The 17801-nt window shown below is 33.8% G+C and overlaps 3 protein-coding genes across 3 annotated transcripts in view; 1 reads left to right on the top strand and 2 right to left on the bottom strand.

Moving 5' to 3' along the window:
* Positions 1-7606: 7606 nt before the first annotated feature.
* Positions 7607-8014, top strand: Smp_178090 (hypothetical protein; the record flags this gene model as incomplete). The annotated part of the gene is made up of 1 exon (XM_018795845.1): positions 7607-8014. The coding sequence occupies one exon, from the start codon at positions 7607-7609 to the stop codon at positions 8012-8014; it is 408 nt and encodes a 135-aa protein (XP_018650116.1).
* Positions 8015-12474: 4460 nt separating this feature from the next.
* On the bottom strand, positions 12475-12627 carry Smp_012230 (putative kunitz-type protease inhibitor; the record flags this gene model as incomplete). Its single annotated transcript, XM_018795844.1, has 1 exon — positions 12475-12627. One exon carries the CDS (start codon positions 12625-12627, stop codon positions 12475-12477), a length of 153 nt encoding a protein of 50 aa, XP_018650115.1.
* A 3254-nt stretch (positions 12628-15881) lies between these two features.
* The window catches only part of Smp_212080 (hypothetical protein), a gene marked incomplete at both ends in the record, with an annotated part of 72373 nt that continues 70453 nt past the window's right edge, over positions 15882-17801 (bottom strand). The window contains 2 exons of the mRNA XM_018795841.1: positions 15882-16168; positions 17624-17709. Coding sequence (XP_018650113.1) covers positions 15882-16168; positions 17624-17709 — 373 coding nt within the window. The remainder of the gene's footprint in view (positions 16169-17623; positions 17710-17801) is intronic.

The raw sequence follows: 17801 nt of genomic DNA, 5'->3' as shown, positions 1-17801 counted from the left end.
GCTGAAAGTTAATTAATATTTATTAAACAAAAGCAGAAAGCAAGAAACTGTCATGGGGGAAAGCCGAAGCGTAAAACTTTTCATTCTCTGTGGTTTAGCAATAGCGATCTGCTTTACAGTGGTAGCAATTGCTGAAGACAAAACCCTTACATGTGAGTAATAGATTACTATAAAATGTTTTTAATTTCAATAAATTAAATTGTACTCAGAAAACAGTGACATACTAGCAGTTGCATTGTTTTCAGTTAAAGTATTTTGTAAAATCAGACTAGATTTTAGAATTTTTAATGTTTAATTCACAAAATAGATTTCCAACGACAACCTGTAAGCACTAAAACACAGTTTTGTCCTAATCTGTAACATGTCGACAGTGTGTATCCACAACTACTCATCCGGGAATCGAATCCACGACCTTCAGTCTCCTGTAAAACATACTGAATAGTTTTGTGTAAAGTTGAATTATACCTAACAGTGGAATCCAAATAAGAAATAAAGAGTCAATTTCTTGAGTAAGCGTAAATCCCTAAGAGCACTGTCCAAGGTTCAGCAATGGTGTGAATAGTCAAAATGATCTGAAACGTTTATCGCCTGTAATGCGCGACGGTTTACTATGTGTTGGAGGTCGTCTAAACTACTCCGATTACCCTGATGACTTCAAGTATCCAGTAATATTACCTAGTCGCCATTTAGTGACAGAAATGATAGTTAGACATTATCATAAAGAAGAAGGACACTCAGGAACTTCTCAAGTACTTGCCGCAATCCGAAAATACTATTGGATAGTAAAAGGGACCAGCACAGTCAGGAGAGTGATAGGTAAGTGTGTAATTTGTCGACGGTATACGACGAACTCAGGACAGCAGTTGATGGCACCGCTTCCCGCATGTAGAGTGAAACCAGGCTGGCATAGTTTCTCAATTGTAGGGGTGGATTACTTCGGACCCATTTTAGTTAAAAGGGGAAGGTCACTAGAAAAGAGGTATGGGTGTATATTTACTTGTTTGCAAACACGTGCAGTGCATATTGAAATGGCTTACAGTTTGAATACCGACTCATTTGTGATGGCCCTGTTACGTTTTATTGGAAGAAGAGGGAAGCCCTCAGAGATATATAGTGATAACGGGTCGAACTTCGTGGGTGCAATATCTGAGCTAAGGAAATGTGTTCGGCAGTGGGACCAACAAAGGATAAGTAATGAATTGTCAGCGAAGCAGATTCAGTGGCATTTTAACCCTCCGTCATCCAGTCACAGAGGGGGTGTGTGGGAAAGAATGATAAGATCCGTACGTAGACTATTATTATTGATCACCAGAGAACAAACGTTGAATGATGAAACTTTAGGCACCTATTTGGTTGAAATTGAAAGGATATTGAACGATCGACCATTAACCCCGATTGTACAAGATGCTAACGACAAGCTAGCATTAACACCTAACAGTTTGCTTTTATTGAGGGAATGCGACAGTATAGTTGACGAAAGTAGTATCAGAGTTAATTATGATAAACGCTGGAAACAGGTGAATTATCTAGCTAACGTGTTTTGGAAAAGGTGGCTGCGTGAGTACATACCATCCTTACAAGCTCGTCAAAAATGGTTGGTTGAGCGTCGTAATTTCCAGCCAGGTGATGTAGTAATTGTGGTTTCTGATATTTTCACCCGCGGTAAGTGGCCTCTAGGGGTAATAGGGAGTTGTGAAACAGACAAGGACGGAAAGGTTAGGACGGTGTCAGTACGTACTAATAACGGGTCTATTAGAAGGGATATACGTAAGGTATGTCTCCTAGAAGGGTCCAATTAGTTAATTGTCAAACAAGGTAGACAGAACGAGTAGGCGTACTGTTGTAAGTCCTACCCGTTCTTTTAGTGAGGAAAGCGATTAGGTGAACCATGGCAAAAAGGACATCAGAATAGCTTGTGCAGTATGGAGGGATTTCGGGGGCCGGTGTTGGATCCATTTTGCAAGTGAAAATCCCTCCATGCATACACTTGTGATTTCTTCCTTACGTTTTCTTTATTTGTATATGCTGTTAACATTTATTATGCTAATTAAGACTGTAACGTTCAATTTTCTTGGTTTTACTATCGTTTTTTATTGAGTCTCCATGTTCTTTACTGAGCTGTATATAGTTTGTTTTAATTGCTATTATTCTGGTATCTGCCATATTGGCTGCTCGCTTTTTGATTGTGCGGTTTGAACTTGACTGGGATCGTGCATTTTTGGTTGTATTTGGAGCACTTTTCCAGAAATTGAAACACTTGGTGTTATAAAATAACCGCTCAAACGGAATCTCCCTTGATCTATCCAGAAAGGATAGAATAACGCTTATTCTTTGGTGTTTTTGATTGAATATTTTGGTATCAATTGTTGGTTGAATAACTGGGTGATAATATTCGTTTAGAACCGTGTCAAATATATACCTTGTTTTGATTTGAACTGAGACACGAGTGTCTAAAGCTATCTAACGGTTATTCGACCACATCCAGACCTATTGGAATTTAGGTTTGGATCTTACAATATTGGCGAACAATGTGTAAACAGAGGATAACTGAACTTAACGTTTATTGCTGATTAAGTCTAGTTCAACAAAATAAGCGTCTAAAGGTGGCCCTAAGAAAACTCACAAAAAACTCAACCAATTTTATACGATACGGAGATTACGCAACCACATGAAAACCTTCAAATTTATCAATGCTTTTCGCCTGATAGAGCACCAAATAACTCTGAATCAAATTATTGAGTTTCATCAAGACTTAATGGTCAATTTGCCACAAACAGAAGTCATATATTCATCAACCAAAACGTATCATTTCCATAACCTCGCAAGTTTAAAATTACTCATATAATCCGGTTGCCTGTGTTGACAATGCAAGCATTCATATGATCAACAATTTCATTCATCCTGATTTGTAGGCTAATGTGAAGTAGCACAATAACTATCTTTATCTGTCTCATCTTAGTTACCGATTCAAAAACGTTTTGGGTCCAGATGGTTTTCTTGTTTTTTCTAAGACGTGTCATCTCACTCCGATAGTGCGTTGAAAGTAACGAAGTTACCAGTAGGTTGATGAAGACTCGTTATTTCAACATATTCGATTGTCCCCACTTGTGTTCTCGTTTACTACAGTATTACACTGGACATTAGAAACACAGATTACAGGCTTCCGTCATTCACATAAATTAACAACCGTTAGTTTAATCTCGGATTCATCTTATTCCACAGACCATCGGTTAATTAACTTTTATGTAGTCTTAGACACAACGATCATCCAGATTCAATAACACTAAGGTAAATAATCCCTTTCAGTCTAACATTAGTTGGCTTATAGTTCGAAATGTATGACATGTCTTTACTCTCCACAGGTGTAGTAATTATCTTGGAATCATGACTAGTGTTAAATCCCTCTACAAGCCATCAACTCTTGTCTTGAGCCTTCTTATAAGCTCCCGTACTATTGTACTTACATATACGTCCACCTGAACGGGCACTTATTTCAATGTTTAAAACTACTGGAACCCTAGGTAAAACGTCTGTATGTAACACCTGGATAGCTTTTGGTCAGGTCTGTACTGTCATCATGCATTCAAAAATTAGGGAATATCAATTCAATCTGTCCTGAAGGTGAGCGACCAGCTACAAAACATTTACCACGTGAAAAATAAACAAACGCACAACAATTTGCCCGCCAAACAATTTAAATGAGAGAGTTTAGTCTTCAGTAGTATAAAGATGACACATATATTTGGGGATGGACAACGCTCTGTAATTAAAATATATCAACCCAGTCATATTAGAAGTCGTGAATCGATGGATTCGAAGATATATTTGGGAGCTTGTCTCTCTGTTGAGAAGCGCTTGATCTAAGCTGGTTAGTACTTGGAAGGGATGCGTAGGAAGGGGTACCTCCTCACGATCTGGTTTGGATGCTTGATCGAGCCAATTCAGCTAGGCTGTGTTCAGCAAAACTTGATAGCGTCGAACACTTACAGAACTATTTGTTTTAGGGATTCATTTGCCGCTACAAGTAATAAATCTTTATAATGAACAGGAAACGTGGTTTTACCTCTTTTGAAGAGCCAATTCAATCAATCTGGACAGATCATACACTATACCTATTAACACATGTAAGCAGATGCATACCTCTGACAATCTGCCGTACTATAGTTTGAATAAGCCATCCTCATTATAGAAACATATGCCGAATTCGCGTCCAGGTGATTATGTTATTTTCAACAAGATTTTGTTAAACGACATCAGTTATGTATGAATCTGTCTAGGAATGGAGTGAGACTATCTTCCAAAGCTATGGAAACAATGAACTGCATAAATAATTATACATTAATTGCAAAAGCCCTATCCTTTATACTCACCTGACTAATATCATTGTCTTTAATCAAAGACCTCATACACACGCATGTTCATAGTTTGAGCGCCAGGATTTTTGGGAAGAAAACTTGATTAGTAAATAATCTGGAATAGTTCTTCCATGTCACAGGATTGTTTATTCTCATTGTTTAGAACTGTCTTCGCAATAAATTGTAATCTAGGACTACAGAGGATTGTTGTACTATAGTGAACGAAAACTCAGGTAGAGAAGACGAGTTTACTGCTCTGTGCCAGATTACAAAGTGCCCTAATAAAATGTGAAAACCATACATTAAATGCATCAATTATGCATCTTTCCTCAGCTTTCATATACATACTTGTTCATTCTTGCAATTCTCTTGTTATTCCGGTTCCGCTCTGTTTTCGCTCCTGTGCTCATCTTCTCAATCTTCCGTCTCCAGGCATTCCAATTTCGATCTACGTCACATACTACTTATATCTATCAGTTTAAGCAGCATACGACACGACAATACTCCTTCAAAACAGTTCAAATGCTGGTCCACACTAAGTTCTATGAGATATTAAATATCCACAAACTCTTAACTGTCACGATATCCTTTATACTCAACAAGTTTCAGTTTGCAATATAGCTATCTAGTTCGAGCTATTAGGCCGTTGCCACTGTAGTTGGGAATTTGATCTTTGTGGGTTGGCTTCCGATATACTTGATTCTCCAGCTTTCCCGTGTAGGTTCGGGTGATCGATATAACGAAGAATGATAGTTTGTTATTTAACTTCTTTTCCATTACGAAAGTTTTGTCACCTAAGACGTTGTTGGTCATACTGTAGACAGTTCCCAGCTCGTCGCTTCTGATAATGAAAAAATCAGTCGTACATAAAACGAACTCACTTTTTTGGTTTGACCAGTACATTGTACAAAGTGGACACCTTACCGTCATCTTCGCCTGCATAGACATCAATTAGCAGTCAAACACCAAAACATATCTTCGCTGTTATCAATGTATGTGGACAACTGTGGACACATTTGTCCGGAAAATGTTGGAATTTTGAACAGAGGGAATCTAAAGATTATCGGGGAATTTTTAGAAGTTTCACACTGAGATCAATCGACGATCACATCGAACTCAATCTAATTCATCATCCGGTCATAAAACAAATAGACATATATAGTACCAAGAATCACATTAATAGTAGACAATTAAAATAAGGAGACTGATAGTGATGAGCTGAAGATCAACAATTATCAGCCAGGGTCAAGATCGGCACGATAGGAAGTGAATTATATTTGGAAAAAGTACGGATGTTTTATCTAGACCTGAATTTTGAGTCGGTGATACTACTCATAAGAACAATCGAAGATCCAAGGCCAAACAATCGACCTCAGAGAACGAAACTTCACCAAAAACGCTCATCGACGGAATGTCAAAGCTACGGGAGCTATGTGATTATTTTTATCTTACTCTCTCTTAGGCCTTCACGCCGCTCGTAACTTTCCCACTGTTGCTTCCGGTCCCAAGCACAGGCAAAGGAGAGCTGATGTGTTATTTCGATGAACTAATAATTCCATTATACTTGACGACCCCATCATTATGAATTCCGAATACAATGAGTTCAATTGTGTTCATTTAATTCTGCTTACAGTAAACTACACCATTTCGGGAATTCCTAGTTGGTACAATAATTCGAATACTTTTAATCATCATAGTGGGACATGGGATCAGCAACCTTGCTAAAAATGTTTGACTAAATCTGTTTTACTAGTTGAAGGATATTAACTCAGAAGAATTATGATGCATCATAATGAAAGCCGATATTTCTGAGAAGTCACGTGGCTCATGACTCTCCTAACAATCAGAGCAAAGTACATGGAATATCTGGATAGGGAAGACCAGTCAAATGGCTACGGAAATGGGGAGATACAACTTGATAGTGCTCGGAATCAGTGAAACCTATTGAATCCAAGCTGGAAAAAACAGGTATGATTCGGGAGAGATACTGCTATACTCTGGTCACGAGAAGAAAGTGCTCCGTACACTCAATGAGTTGCTCTGATGCTGTCCAAAGAAACACGAAGTACACTTTGTTACGTCCAATATGATTTTTTGCCCGTTCCAACTATTGAAGTACTGGCCGTCGATATTCGCAAATCACGAACCCAAGTAGGCAAGAGAACCAAAACTCCAAATTAGATACCAAGTTTATTCGCTGAGGACAAGAAAATGTTAATGGGTGGCCTATACTCCTCCATGAGAGGTCACAGGCGTGAGTAAGCTAGTAAGTATGTTCCTTGACCTTATTTCTTTTTCAGTAATTGCCGAATATTTAAGCAGTATGTAACAATGGTTGCTGATTCTTTTCCGCGTTTCATCTATCTACTTGACTGCTAACCTTGTTGTCTCACAATGTTGTACCTCTGTTTACGATTTATTCAACTGTTTATTATCATGTTTGTTAATGTCTTCTGAATACAACATTTAGGTGTTTGGCAGCAGTATCGTCCAAATCTATTGTATTAATTCATCTTTAAGATATTACATTGACCAGTGTATAGTTCTGTTGTGACGTTGGATGAACTGTGCCCTGGTAATATGAATAAGGCTTGGAATACAGACTAGAAGAGTTTGTGAATAGATTTGCAGATTGAATAAATGAATTAAAGCTTACATAGCTTCTATCAATTTAGACAAACACCAAACTGTCAAATAGACATTCATTGCACCTGTTCAAATAAAAATAATCAATCTATAATAAAATCAAATTGATAAAAGCTGATCTTCCAAATCATTCAACTTATCAGAGGTCAACTAGATAATCGGGATATTAAGATCATTTCAACACATCTATTTAATAAATGATACCACGTTATGATAATGTATGAGTATATACAAGGGTCTATAATACAAAAGGTTATTTATTGATCATAACATATATCCGTAATCTTTACTGTAATCAAATATGGTTTATATAAATTGCAATAGACATTTCGAAAATATACTTGAACTTTTCAAATTAAATTTAATGTAAAATAGTAATTCTTTAAAATGATATACATTTGTAGATACTATTCACATATATTTGCAATCGTGTTAATAGTGCTTAAATATAGATAGTGTCCCTAAACTGAGAATGAACTCAATGGTGATCAAGATGTAAATTGATCGGATTAGTTGACTGACAGTTACTGTGAATTAAAACAAAGTCAATGAAATGTTGATATATATTAAAAAGAAAAAAAAGAAATCTATGCGATTATATGAAAATGCAACGGAAATTAATTTATGAAGTCGTTGGAAATGATAACAACAACAATAATAACAGTCACACAAATGATGAGAATAATCAAGCTCAATTAAATTTATTAAACTGTTCTGATGAAATTACTGATGTATTGAACCCATCAGAATGTACACAAAAAGATATGTCTAATAAAAACCAAACACAGCGTAAAACAAATCGACCTTTAAAGAGCGACGAAGAAATTAGAAGATTTTTTATATCTAACCAATCATGGATTGTTATTTTGTTAATTCTAATTATCATGATTGTCATTGCATCATTATCTCTTTGGTTTGGAGTTGTATTTTATGCGTCCAGGTTATCTAATGTAGATATTGTCAAAGTACCCAGCGGTAGTCAAGGCAAGTTAAAAAATTTCCATGAGATATAAAGAATTTTTCAGTTGCTTAATAATTCATTCCATTGATGTTCTTTTCGTAGTTATATGACGAATTGATCTGACATGCTAAAATTTCAGCGTTTGGATTTTATTAGTTGAGATCATGAATCAATTAGAGCTAGACCACCATGGAAAACCTGAAAGCACTAGAGGCCGTTTCGTCCTATTATGGGACTCCTCAGCAGTGCGCATCCACGATCCCGCCTCGCGAGATTCGAACCCAGGAGCTATCAGTTTCGCGCGTGAACGCTCAACCTCTAGACCACTGGGCCGGCACCCAATGGTGTTAACGTCTAGCTTCAACTGATCCACGAAATTAAGCGACACATCCACCAATGTTTTCAGTGAGTTATTATCTCACAACAGATCTGGTTAAACTCCACTGGTCACTAGATTTTAGCCATAAGTAACTTCTAAAATAAATAATATTGCAGAATTTCTACATAAGTACTGATCATGTTATGCTTACTGAATATTAATAGCTAACGATTTCAGGACAAACATAATAAGCATTCCAGATACAACTAGGGGATAGTCAACATAGTTGTCTCATGTTTATTTTTATTTGGTTAACTTTGAATGTAATGGTCTTTCTAGGTAAATGAACAGAAGAAATAATTAAAAAACTATATAATAGTAAAATGAACTAAATTTACATTCCACTTATTTTCTGGTATTACCAGAGATTGGGACATAATGCTTGATAATATGAAATGAATGTTTAATTTAATCAAAAAGCTCATCTTTTGAAATTGCTTTTATTCATTTCTGAGCAAAAAAAATGTGTTATTTTTTAAAATATGGATTCAGTAAATGACCTAGACAAAAGAGATAATGGTTCATTAAAACATTACAACATTACATTACAGATATAATAATTAATATAACAACAATACTGACGAAAGAAGATCAAATCAGACTATAATTAGGATAAATTTTGTTTTAATAAAGAAAACTAGTTTCTAGTGTTTTAAAAAAGACATGGAAATAAATTATAATTGAATTAATATTGATATCTGATCTGTGTTATGTTTAATAATATCTTAAACTCATGGGTTGCCTGATCACTTTAATGAAATACATCTGACAGAAATATAGGTACGAGAACTATATCAAAGTTCTTCTGCAGACTATCTAATTACATTTTGAAATATTCAACTACGGCAGCATTGTAGACATTATAACTCTTTGAAACTTAATCTATAATTTCGAGGTTATTAATATTAGATAAGTGATCAATCGTTCTAAGCTTTAATGAAGTTATAAAATATATCAAGAAATAGTCCTAGTACGACTAAATAAAAATGTTTAGATTCAGTTACCACGAAAGGCCTGTGGGAATGAATTTTAAATGGAATGAGGTTCAGACTTACCAGTTGAGAGTCGAGTGTATAAAGTTCTAAGCATACGATCTACACATATTTTTCTATATTGATCATAAATTTGAGTTTAACCATTTTCTAATACATTTTTACTCATGAGTCATAAGGCTATCAGACTCAGTAGCTGAGTGGATAACGCGATGGCATTTAAAGCAAAAGGTATTGAGTTCGAGTCCCAGAGTGAACATTAACTCTGAGATGCAGGTACGTCCAGCTGACGAGTCCTAAATAGAATGAAATGCGCATCCTAGATTCCACTGCTAGCCACTATCCGTCTTTGCTTACAATGCTTGTGAGTTAAGGGTATATCGAGGCAATACGCACAGTATGCACATGTGCCAATTAGAGACTGACCAGTTACAGTCCTAAACATCATTGGGAAGATTCAAACAAACAACACTAAGTGAATTCATAAGTCATATTGTTGCATAAAAGCGTTTAGAAATTTGAATATTTCATAAGTAGTCATATTTGAATGTGGTAGTAGTTGACGGATAAAAAAGTTTTGATTAAAAATCTAAATATCATTAATCGTGTTTTGGTTTTCACTGATTCGAAATGTGTTTACATATAAGAGTTTTTACTTAGATGTAGATTTTTACTTTGAATTAAATAAGAATTCTAAAGAAAAATAACCTTCATTATTCAGTTAAAACAGTAGTAGCTGAACTGAAGCTTGATAAAAATCGAAGGTTGATTGAAATCTTAATTTTAACAGTCTTAACATTACAAAGATTTGTAAATTTATTTATTTGTTATACTCATAGTAGTTTTATGATAGTACTTAAGTTCATATTGTTCTTTAAGTGATATACACATTTTCAATGTGTTTCTTTCTGACAAAACATCCTATCTTTCAGTTACAGAGTGTAGAAAACATGTACAACGATGCAGTCATTGTTAACGTTTATTCATATTTTCGAAGTATTTCACAGACTTGACTGGCTATTCATTGTTGATAGGTAATTAGACCATTATTTTTTTACGAAGTTGACATGTATGATAGGTTTTTACAAATTATTCTAAAATCGCTGGTAAAATGTTCGATGCAGCAGGTCGATTCGGACACAATACCTTTTGAAGTTGGATTAACGAAAAAATAAAAGTCCACTTTCAGATTCGCTATTTTTTTCAAGCTGACAACATCAAACTAATTCGTGTATTTCTTTGTACATTTGATAATAAGGGTTGAATTTATGTTCGCTTTAAATATTTTATATCAGATCAATTTTAAAAATGACTAATATATATATTTAATATTTAATTGAGATCACGAATCATTAATGTCAGACCACCATTGAATATCTGGAAGCATTGGACGACCGTTTCGTCTTAGTACGGGACTCCTTACCAGTGCGCATGCACGATCTCGCATGCGGGATTTGAAACCAGAACCTTCAGTCTAAATTGATTCATGATCTCAGTCGAATAATTAACAATCTCCACAACCCCATACTGATATATTTACTAGTCAAATATTTATTTTTACAAAATGTTGTAATGTCTGCATACTTGAATGACTATGAATTTTCGGATGAGTTGTTCTTATTATTCAAACAAACTGTTCTTGAACATTGTATAAAATTTAAATTCAGTTTACGCTTAATTTCACTCTAAGTACATTAAAATCAATATACAAGAATCACAGACGAAATACTTTTATTCTAATTTGTAAACACCACATTTTGGAATTAATACCGAATAACTTGAGATGTAAAAGAGATTGAATTGATGGTGTTTAACACGTTATGTTTTACAGACTGAGTTTACTATAAAAGATGGTTGAACGCAATATATACTCTAATGAACGCTACTAAATTTCCATACAATATACAGCCTTACATTATAGAGACTTTTAAGTGTAAAATTTAACCAATTGTTAATGATGATTAGAAGTGCGAATTTTAGTTCAAGTGAACTCTGACTGAATTTCAATGACATACTGAATATACAATGCTACTAATTGATTATTTATGTACAACATTCAAAAGTCTTCTGTTTGAAACACTCAGCTTACGACTATAGATTCTGATATTTTCGAACACTAACATATCGAGCTTTATTTTGAATAAAACATTTTTATTTTATTTAAACACATAAATATTGGTACAAGGAAGCACCAGATAAATATGCGCCGCACAAATCTCAATTTGTGTGAGGGCTGTGATACTGCCTACGTGCCCAAACTGAAGCAGGTGGTCCTCTTAGGGGGCCACACCCGGAGCCTTTGATCTAAAGGTCTGATCCATAAGGCAGTGGAGCATCTTAAGGAGATGCAGTCCCATGATAGCCGGTGACCAACGATTGGTTCATACGCCATTTGTTCCCTCAGGATACTGGAGCCTATGTGCACCATTGGTTTGGAATCAGGGTTTTCCAACTCCTCTAGGTGGACTTTCCATGTCCACCAACCCGGTTAAAGCGCCAGACATTCGGTTTTCGTCCTCTCAATTTCGTAAAAACAGTGATGCCACGAGAAGGCAGTGAGTAGGACTTCCCTAGCAAAGGCTATATACGCGTAGCCATGAGAGAGCATTTCGAGCGGGAGAGCGGACTCTCCCCACTCTCGGCCGTACCAGGGCATTTGAATACAACATTCACACACGTATAACTCTGATAGTAAAGAAGAAACTAATTTACTGGTATTTATCTACATATTGAGATATAAGGCTACAAAATCATATAATTTATAAGACAAATGAAATATAGTTTCGTCTGGATGGCTGATTCATTGGTTCTTAAAATTCACGTTTGTAGACATCTGATTTGAGAAGTTACATTCATCATTAACTGGTGTAATTTAGTAATTTGTTGAAAATTTCTCGGGAGTAGTATGATATTTATAGCCTATTATCACTTTACTAGTGACGAAAGAGCTTTTAAATAGTCCCGAATGCTATGATTAGTATCCTAAAGAATGGTTCTAATGATTGAATGTTCTTCATAAATCACACGTCTTTTCTTATTCATAACTATATAATTTATTCTGTTACGCCTTATTATTGCATTAAAGTGATATCTTCCAAGACAAATGAAACGATCAATAAAATATGTTTGGAACCAATTGAATCAGGTCCATGCAGAGCTTCCATCGAAATGTTCGCTTTTAGTGTAGACCAATGGAGGTGTATCAAATTCATTTATGGTGGTTGCCAGGGGAATTCTAACCAGTTCGCTAGCGTAGAAGAGTGTGAAGCTGCGTGCTTTTAAGTGAATTATCATTTCAGCAAATATGTGTTTCAAGTTATATAATTCATTGTTTGATTTCCTTTAGCTTTGTATATTACAATAAATATTTTTTCATGATACACTGATTATTTCGATTTATAAAGTTTATTTATAATCTGTACAGAGTTTTGTAAAAAGAAATCAGCTAAAGATTTAAAAATACATTATCCAACAGGAAGGCGGCCAGCTTAAATATCTGGGCTATCTGTTCCTACCATTTAGATATTTCAACAAGTCATTTATTTTTGTTCTTTTAATTTGTCATAATGTCTATTAATCGCATAACATATTAAGGTGAGTTTCTGAAAAATGTACAACCTTTATTTTCATTATCATCAGCTTTATTCAATATTATATTTTTGGTATAATATAGAATTCTCAACACAAAGTATTTCAAAAAGTTTCTGTTTCTTACTTATTGATCGATCCTGGCGATAAATATTGAGTGATCGCCAGTTAGAAGTCAGCAGTCCAGTCAATCGACATCTAAATAATGTACATTCTTCCCGCTGCATATTGCCAGCAAACACGCTCTGATTAGGCCTTTGTAACTTCTACAACAAAAAGCGGTCTGATTGAACATCTGGGGTACCTGTTTCTGCCATCTAGATATTTCAACAAGTTATCTTTGTTTTAATACATCATAATGCTATTATTCGCATAACCTATTCAGGTGCGTTTCTGAATAGTGTACAACCTTTCGCTGTAAAAGTTACAAAGGCCCAATTAGAGATATCGTGGTTGCTGGCAATATGCAGCGGGAAGAATGTACATTATTTAGATGTCGATTGACTGGACTGCTGACTTCTAACTGGCGATCACTCAATATTTATCGCCAGGATCGATCAATAAGTAAGAAACAGAAACTTTTTGAAATACTTTGTGCTGAGAATTCTATATTGCATCAAAAATATAATATTGAATAAAGCTGATGATAGTAATAATAAAGTCCGCTCAAAAATTTCTTGTTAAGTTAAAAGATGTGATTACTTTTAATCACTTAACTAAATATTGTGGATTATGTTCAAAAAGCGATTTTAGTACAATCGAAATATTTATGTAACCTAATATTGTTACTTATTTCTATGATTTCGTATTCCTATCCACATACAAAAAGTTCCTCGAGCGATGTGTTTTTAATCCCTTCTACTGCAAAAGACATTTTTTACCGATTGATTCGCTAGTCTTAACTTAATAATTTTTGTTTTACATTTAAGGTTGCTGTTAGAGAATTCCCATCCAGTAGCTACATAATAGCTAAGTTTAATTTTGCTTAGTCGTTAATATGTCTCGTCATTTAGATCACATGAGGCTTGAAAGAAAATGCAGAGTTATCTCACTCCGAATGTTCAAAGAATCGAAGATAAAACTAATTCATCATTTAGCGTAGGCGTGTCAGAATTATGATCACTGATTCAATAATCTTTTTTAGATTATACTCACAGATTTAATCTTATATTTCCGGATATAAAATAGAATTATTTATAATTTTAATTAAGAATGTAAGAACATAACTAATGTTGACTGAGAACTCTTTTCTGTATATTTTAAATGTTTTGAGCATAAAATAATGTGTCAAACTAAATCTACAGATACATAAATCAGTAAATAAATATACAAAAGTAAAAAGCACTTTAAGTGGACGATAACTTCACGTAAGTCTTTCACTTTGAGATATTCAATGAACACATATATTATTTTCATTATCTTAGGATGGAGAAATGTCATTTAAATTTAAATAAAAAGTAATTTGAGTAGGTCTACTTCTTCTTTTGTTTAGCAGTTACGATAATCATAGGTACTCAAAGTGAATGAATTTTATGTTGTATCGGTTTAGGACTAATGTATCAGAGGTCACAAAATTTTGTCTCCAATTTATCTGTTACATCGAAAGAGCAGGAAATCAACCATGTGTAGAATCAAGTAATGGTTGAGAAATAGTCTGTTTTGTATAATGGCTATTCTCATTGAGAATGAAAAAACTATTATTACGCCTCATTAAAGTGTCAATCATAAAAGTATTTAAGTAGTCAAAAGCAAATCTAGAACAAAAAAGAGGTTGTGAAGGTGACAATTTTCGAGACGAAATTTCAGGAGTTCTAGTGAGAAGCCGTGACGAGTAGAGATAATTCGTGTCACGTTTGAGGAACTTATCTACTGAAGAGATGGAAGATGGTTACACAAAGTCGTTGATTAATTAAAGTTAGACATTACCAACGTTGGATGCCGAGTCACTGGTCTAGGGAACGAGTGTTGTTTATTTTAGACGACTGGTTAATTGTCCTTAGATGAAAAACTGAAGTGAAATCAACAAAATACGTATTCAATTTTGATAAAATGTAACCTGAGTTTGCAGTGTATTTATAATTCTTTCAAGATAAGGCGGAATAAATCCTCTGAATCCAGCTCAGGAGAAATAAGTAACTTAAGCAACATTGACAATCAGTCAAGGACGTGCGGCTTGGATCCTACCATGAATCACAATATAGACTCGTATCATAATGGCTACATTGCAGCAATTTGCATAGGTTTTACATATACCCAATAAGACTAATCAAATTTCCGCCAAAATATCTTTCAACAACGAGATGATAATTTCAAACTATTAAACTAGTAATAGTCCGTTGACAAGGAAACGATAAAATAAAACAAATGTTCTCATTTCAAATAAAGTACATTGACCATGAAAAATCCTTTTATCAAATCTTTAATAAAATCAATTTTATAACAGTTAATCATAGTTTTATTTACTTCATTAGTTTTACACAAAGAATCAAAAGTAATTTAACAAAGTTATCAGCACTTTCATCTTTCTCTTATTAAAATGAAAACAAAACAAACAATAAAGTTATATGATATAAGTTGAAAAAAACAAATCGATTAAGAATTTAATTGACTTATTAGAAAATGGAAGGTATGCAGCATTATGGAAATGGACAAAAGATATTTTGTATGTCGGAAACAAAATAGTTGAATAGCGTGGGACGGTAATAAAAAAACATGACAAAGATAAAACTAAATATGATAAACTGTAAATAGAAAGTAGCACAAATTAAAAAAATGTAGATAATTATTGTACTAAGGAGAAGGAAGAGAAGAAGAAGAAGAAAGAGAGAAGGAGATTACATGAAGTTCCCCACAGCCATCATATAATAAATGAGTAAAGTATATAATTTAGAAATTCATATAAAACATATCACAAATGTAAAAAAATTATTCTTCACAAAAACCAATAACATATGATTCAATCATGTTCCATTCAATGATGTTTTATTCTGACTGATATTATTATTGGTAATATCATTCTCGATATTCATACTGTTAATATTATTGCCATGAACAATACCACTGTAATCTTCATTATTAATATTGTTACTGCCTCCTGGACGTAAATGTGATGGAGCAAGGAATTCACCATAAAGTCGTAAAAGATGATGTAAAGCTAATGCTATTTGACTACTTCCACCGGTCACCAGAATACAATCAACAATATGAGGATATAATTCAATTATACTAGACCAGATTGAATCATCCACTGTATATTTTGAGTATATTAGACAGGCGTTGAATCATTTATCAGGATAATATGAACGAGGATGGGAACATAAAGAAAAAAATCATCGCATAAATATGGAAACAGTTTAAATAATTAAGGCGTAAAGTAAACTTGTTCATTTAAACTAATTATTAGGATGTATGTATACTATCTCACAGATTTCATTACTTCTAATGCTTGTAATATCGGCAAAATTGACATTCTCTTCTGTGAATAGCTATTTTAAGTCATACAACTAATGCTATTAGTAACTTTCCGTCAGATAAGAAAAACGAAGAAATCAAAGCTTCTGATCATATGTAAACAACATTAATTACAAAGAATGAATGTGCTTTAAAGTATAATTTGTGACTTAAGTAATGAGTTTTTTGAGTTATGTAATGCAAATGAAAATATTAAGTAACCCGGCAGAATACCTAATAATCAAAGTAACATTAAAATATATTTTGTAAATGGCCATTGCAAATTTGTTGTTTAGGATCACTGAAGACTCCTAATTATATCAAAAGTCATATATCCTAATATTTATAAACAGCAATGTATCAGATCATTCTATCAATCGTACTGATGATTATATACATTTATACAGAGGTTGTTAATTCACCTCGTATCATTTTATTTACAAATGTGTGGCTTTTAGTGATAATCATAATCTTATATTCGAAAATTCTTGTGATGTGTCATTATGTGAGTGGAAACTGAGGAATGAAGAGTGATAAAACGAAGTACTCGATTAGAATATTTGACTGTGTATAACTAATACTCCAAGACTTTGTAAATCGAAGTTAAGGTTTTGATTTAGGGGAATTTGTATTTATGGCGGTGATTGTATACAATAAGCACATCGACGCAATCTCTAAATTTTCAATCCTAAAATCAATCTTAACATGGTGGCATTATATTCTGTGGACAAATTAGTCAGAAAGAGCTTCTTAAGCTTTTGTGGAAAATCCATTTATCCATATGTACACAGAGCATTTTCGCATTACAGTAGTGCGAAGAATAAGAGAATTCACTGATTTATTAAAGTATTAACTTAGAAATGACTAAATATTTTGCAGCTGTCCTGATTATATAACGGTGTTTGTAAAACTAATAGAGTTAAGAAATAAAGATTACGGAAATGATTACTCTGAAAGTAAACACAATTAGACGATAATGAAACAGCCTTAAAGGTATATCTAAAGTGATATCAATTTAAAACTACATACCTAATGAACCTTCCTATTGACGTATCACATTTTAAAATGTTTTTCTATATGTATTGGCCTTGAAGTCTGTCAGTAGTAAATACAATGCTTTAAACCAAATTTTCGTATACACAAAAGTTTAACGGGTTTGTCTACAAAGTTTTCTAGTTTATATAACAAAGATTTTAGTGTATGAGGTGGAAAAGAGTTGGAAATAACCCAAAAACATAAATTTTATACTTACCGTCATGTTGTATTGGAACAGATTGAAGTGAAGTTAACATAACTGTCAACGCTTTGAATACGTAGCTAATTTCTAACAAACGAGCACTGTGTACGGAGAGAGAAGTAAGAGAGAAAAAACCAGATAACTTTGGTGTGTACTTATATAATATGATTGGAGAGCATGAGAAAAAAATCTG

Source organism: Schistosoma mansoni, chromosome 2 (genome assembly GCF_000237925.1).
Source record: "Schistosoma mansoni strain Puerto Rico chromosome 2, complete genome".
Classification (NCBI taxonomy): domain Eukaryota; kingdom Metazoa; phylum Platyhelminthes; class Trematoda; order Strigeidida; family Schistosomatidae; genus Schistosoma; species Schistosoma mansoni.
This window is presented reverse-complemented; position numbering and strand designations above follow the sequence as displayed.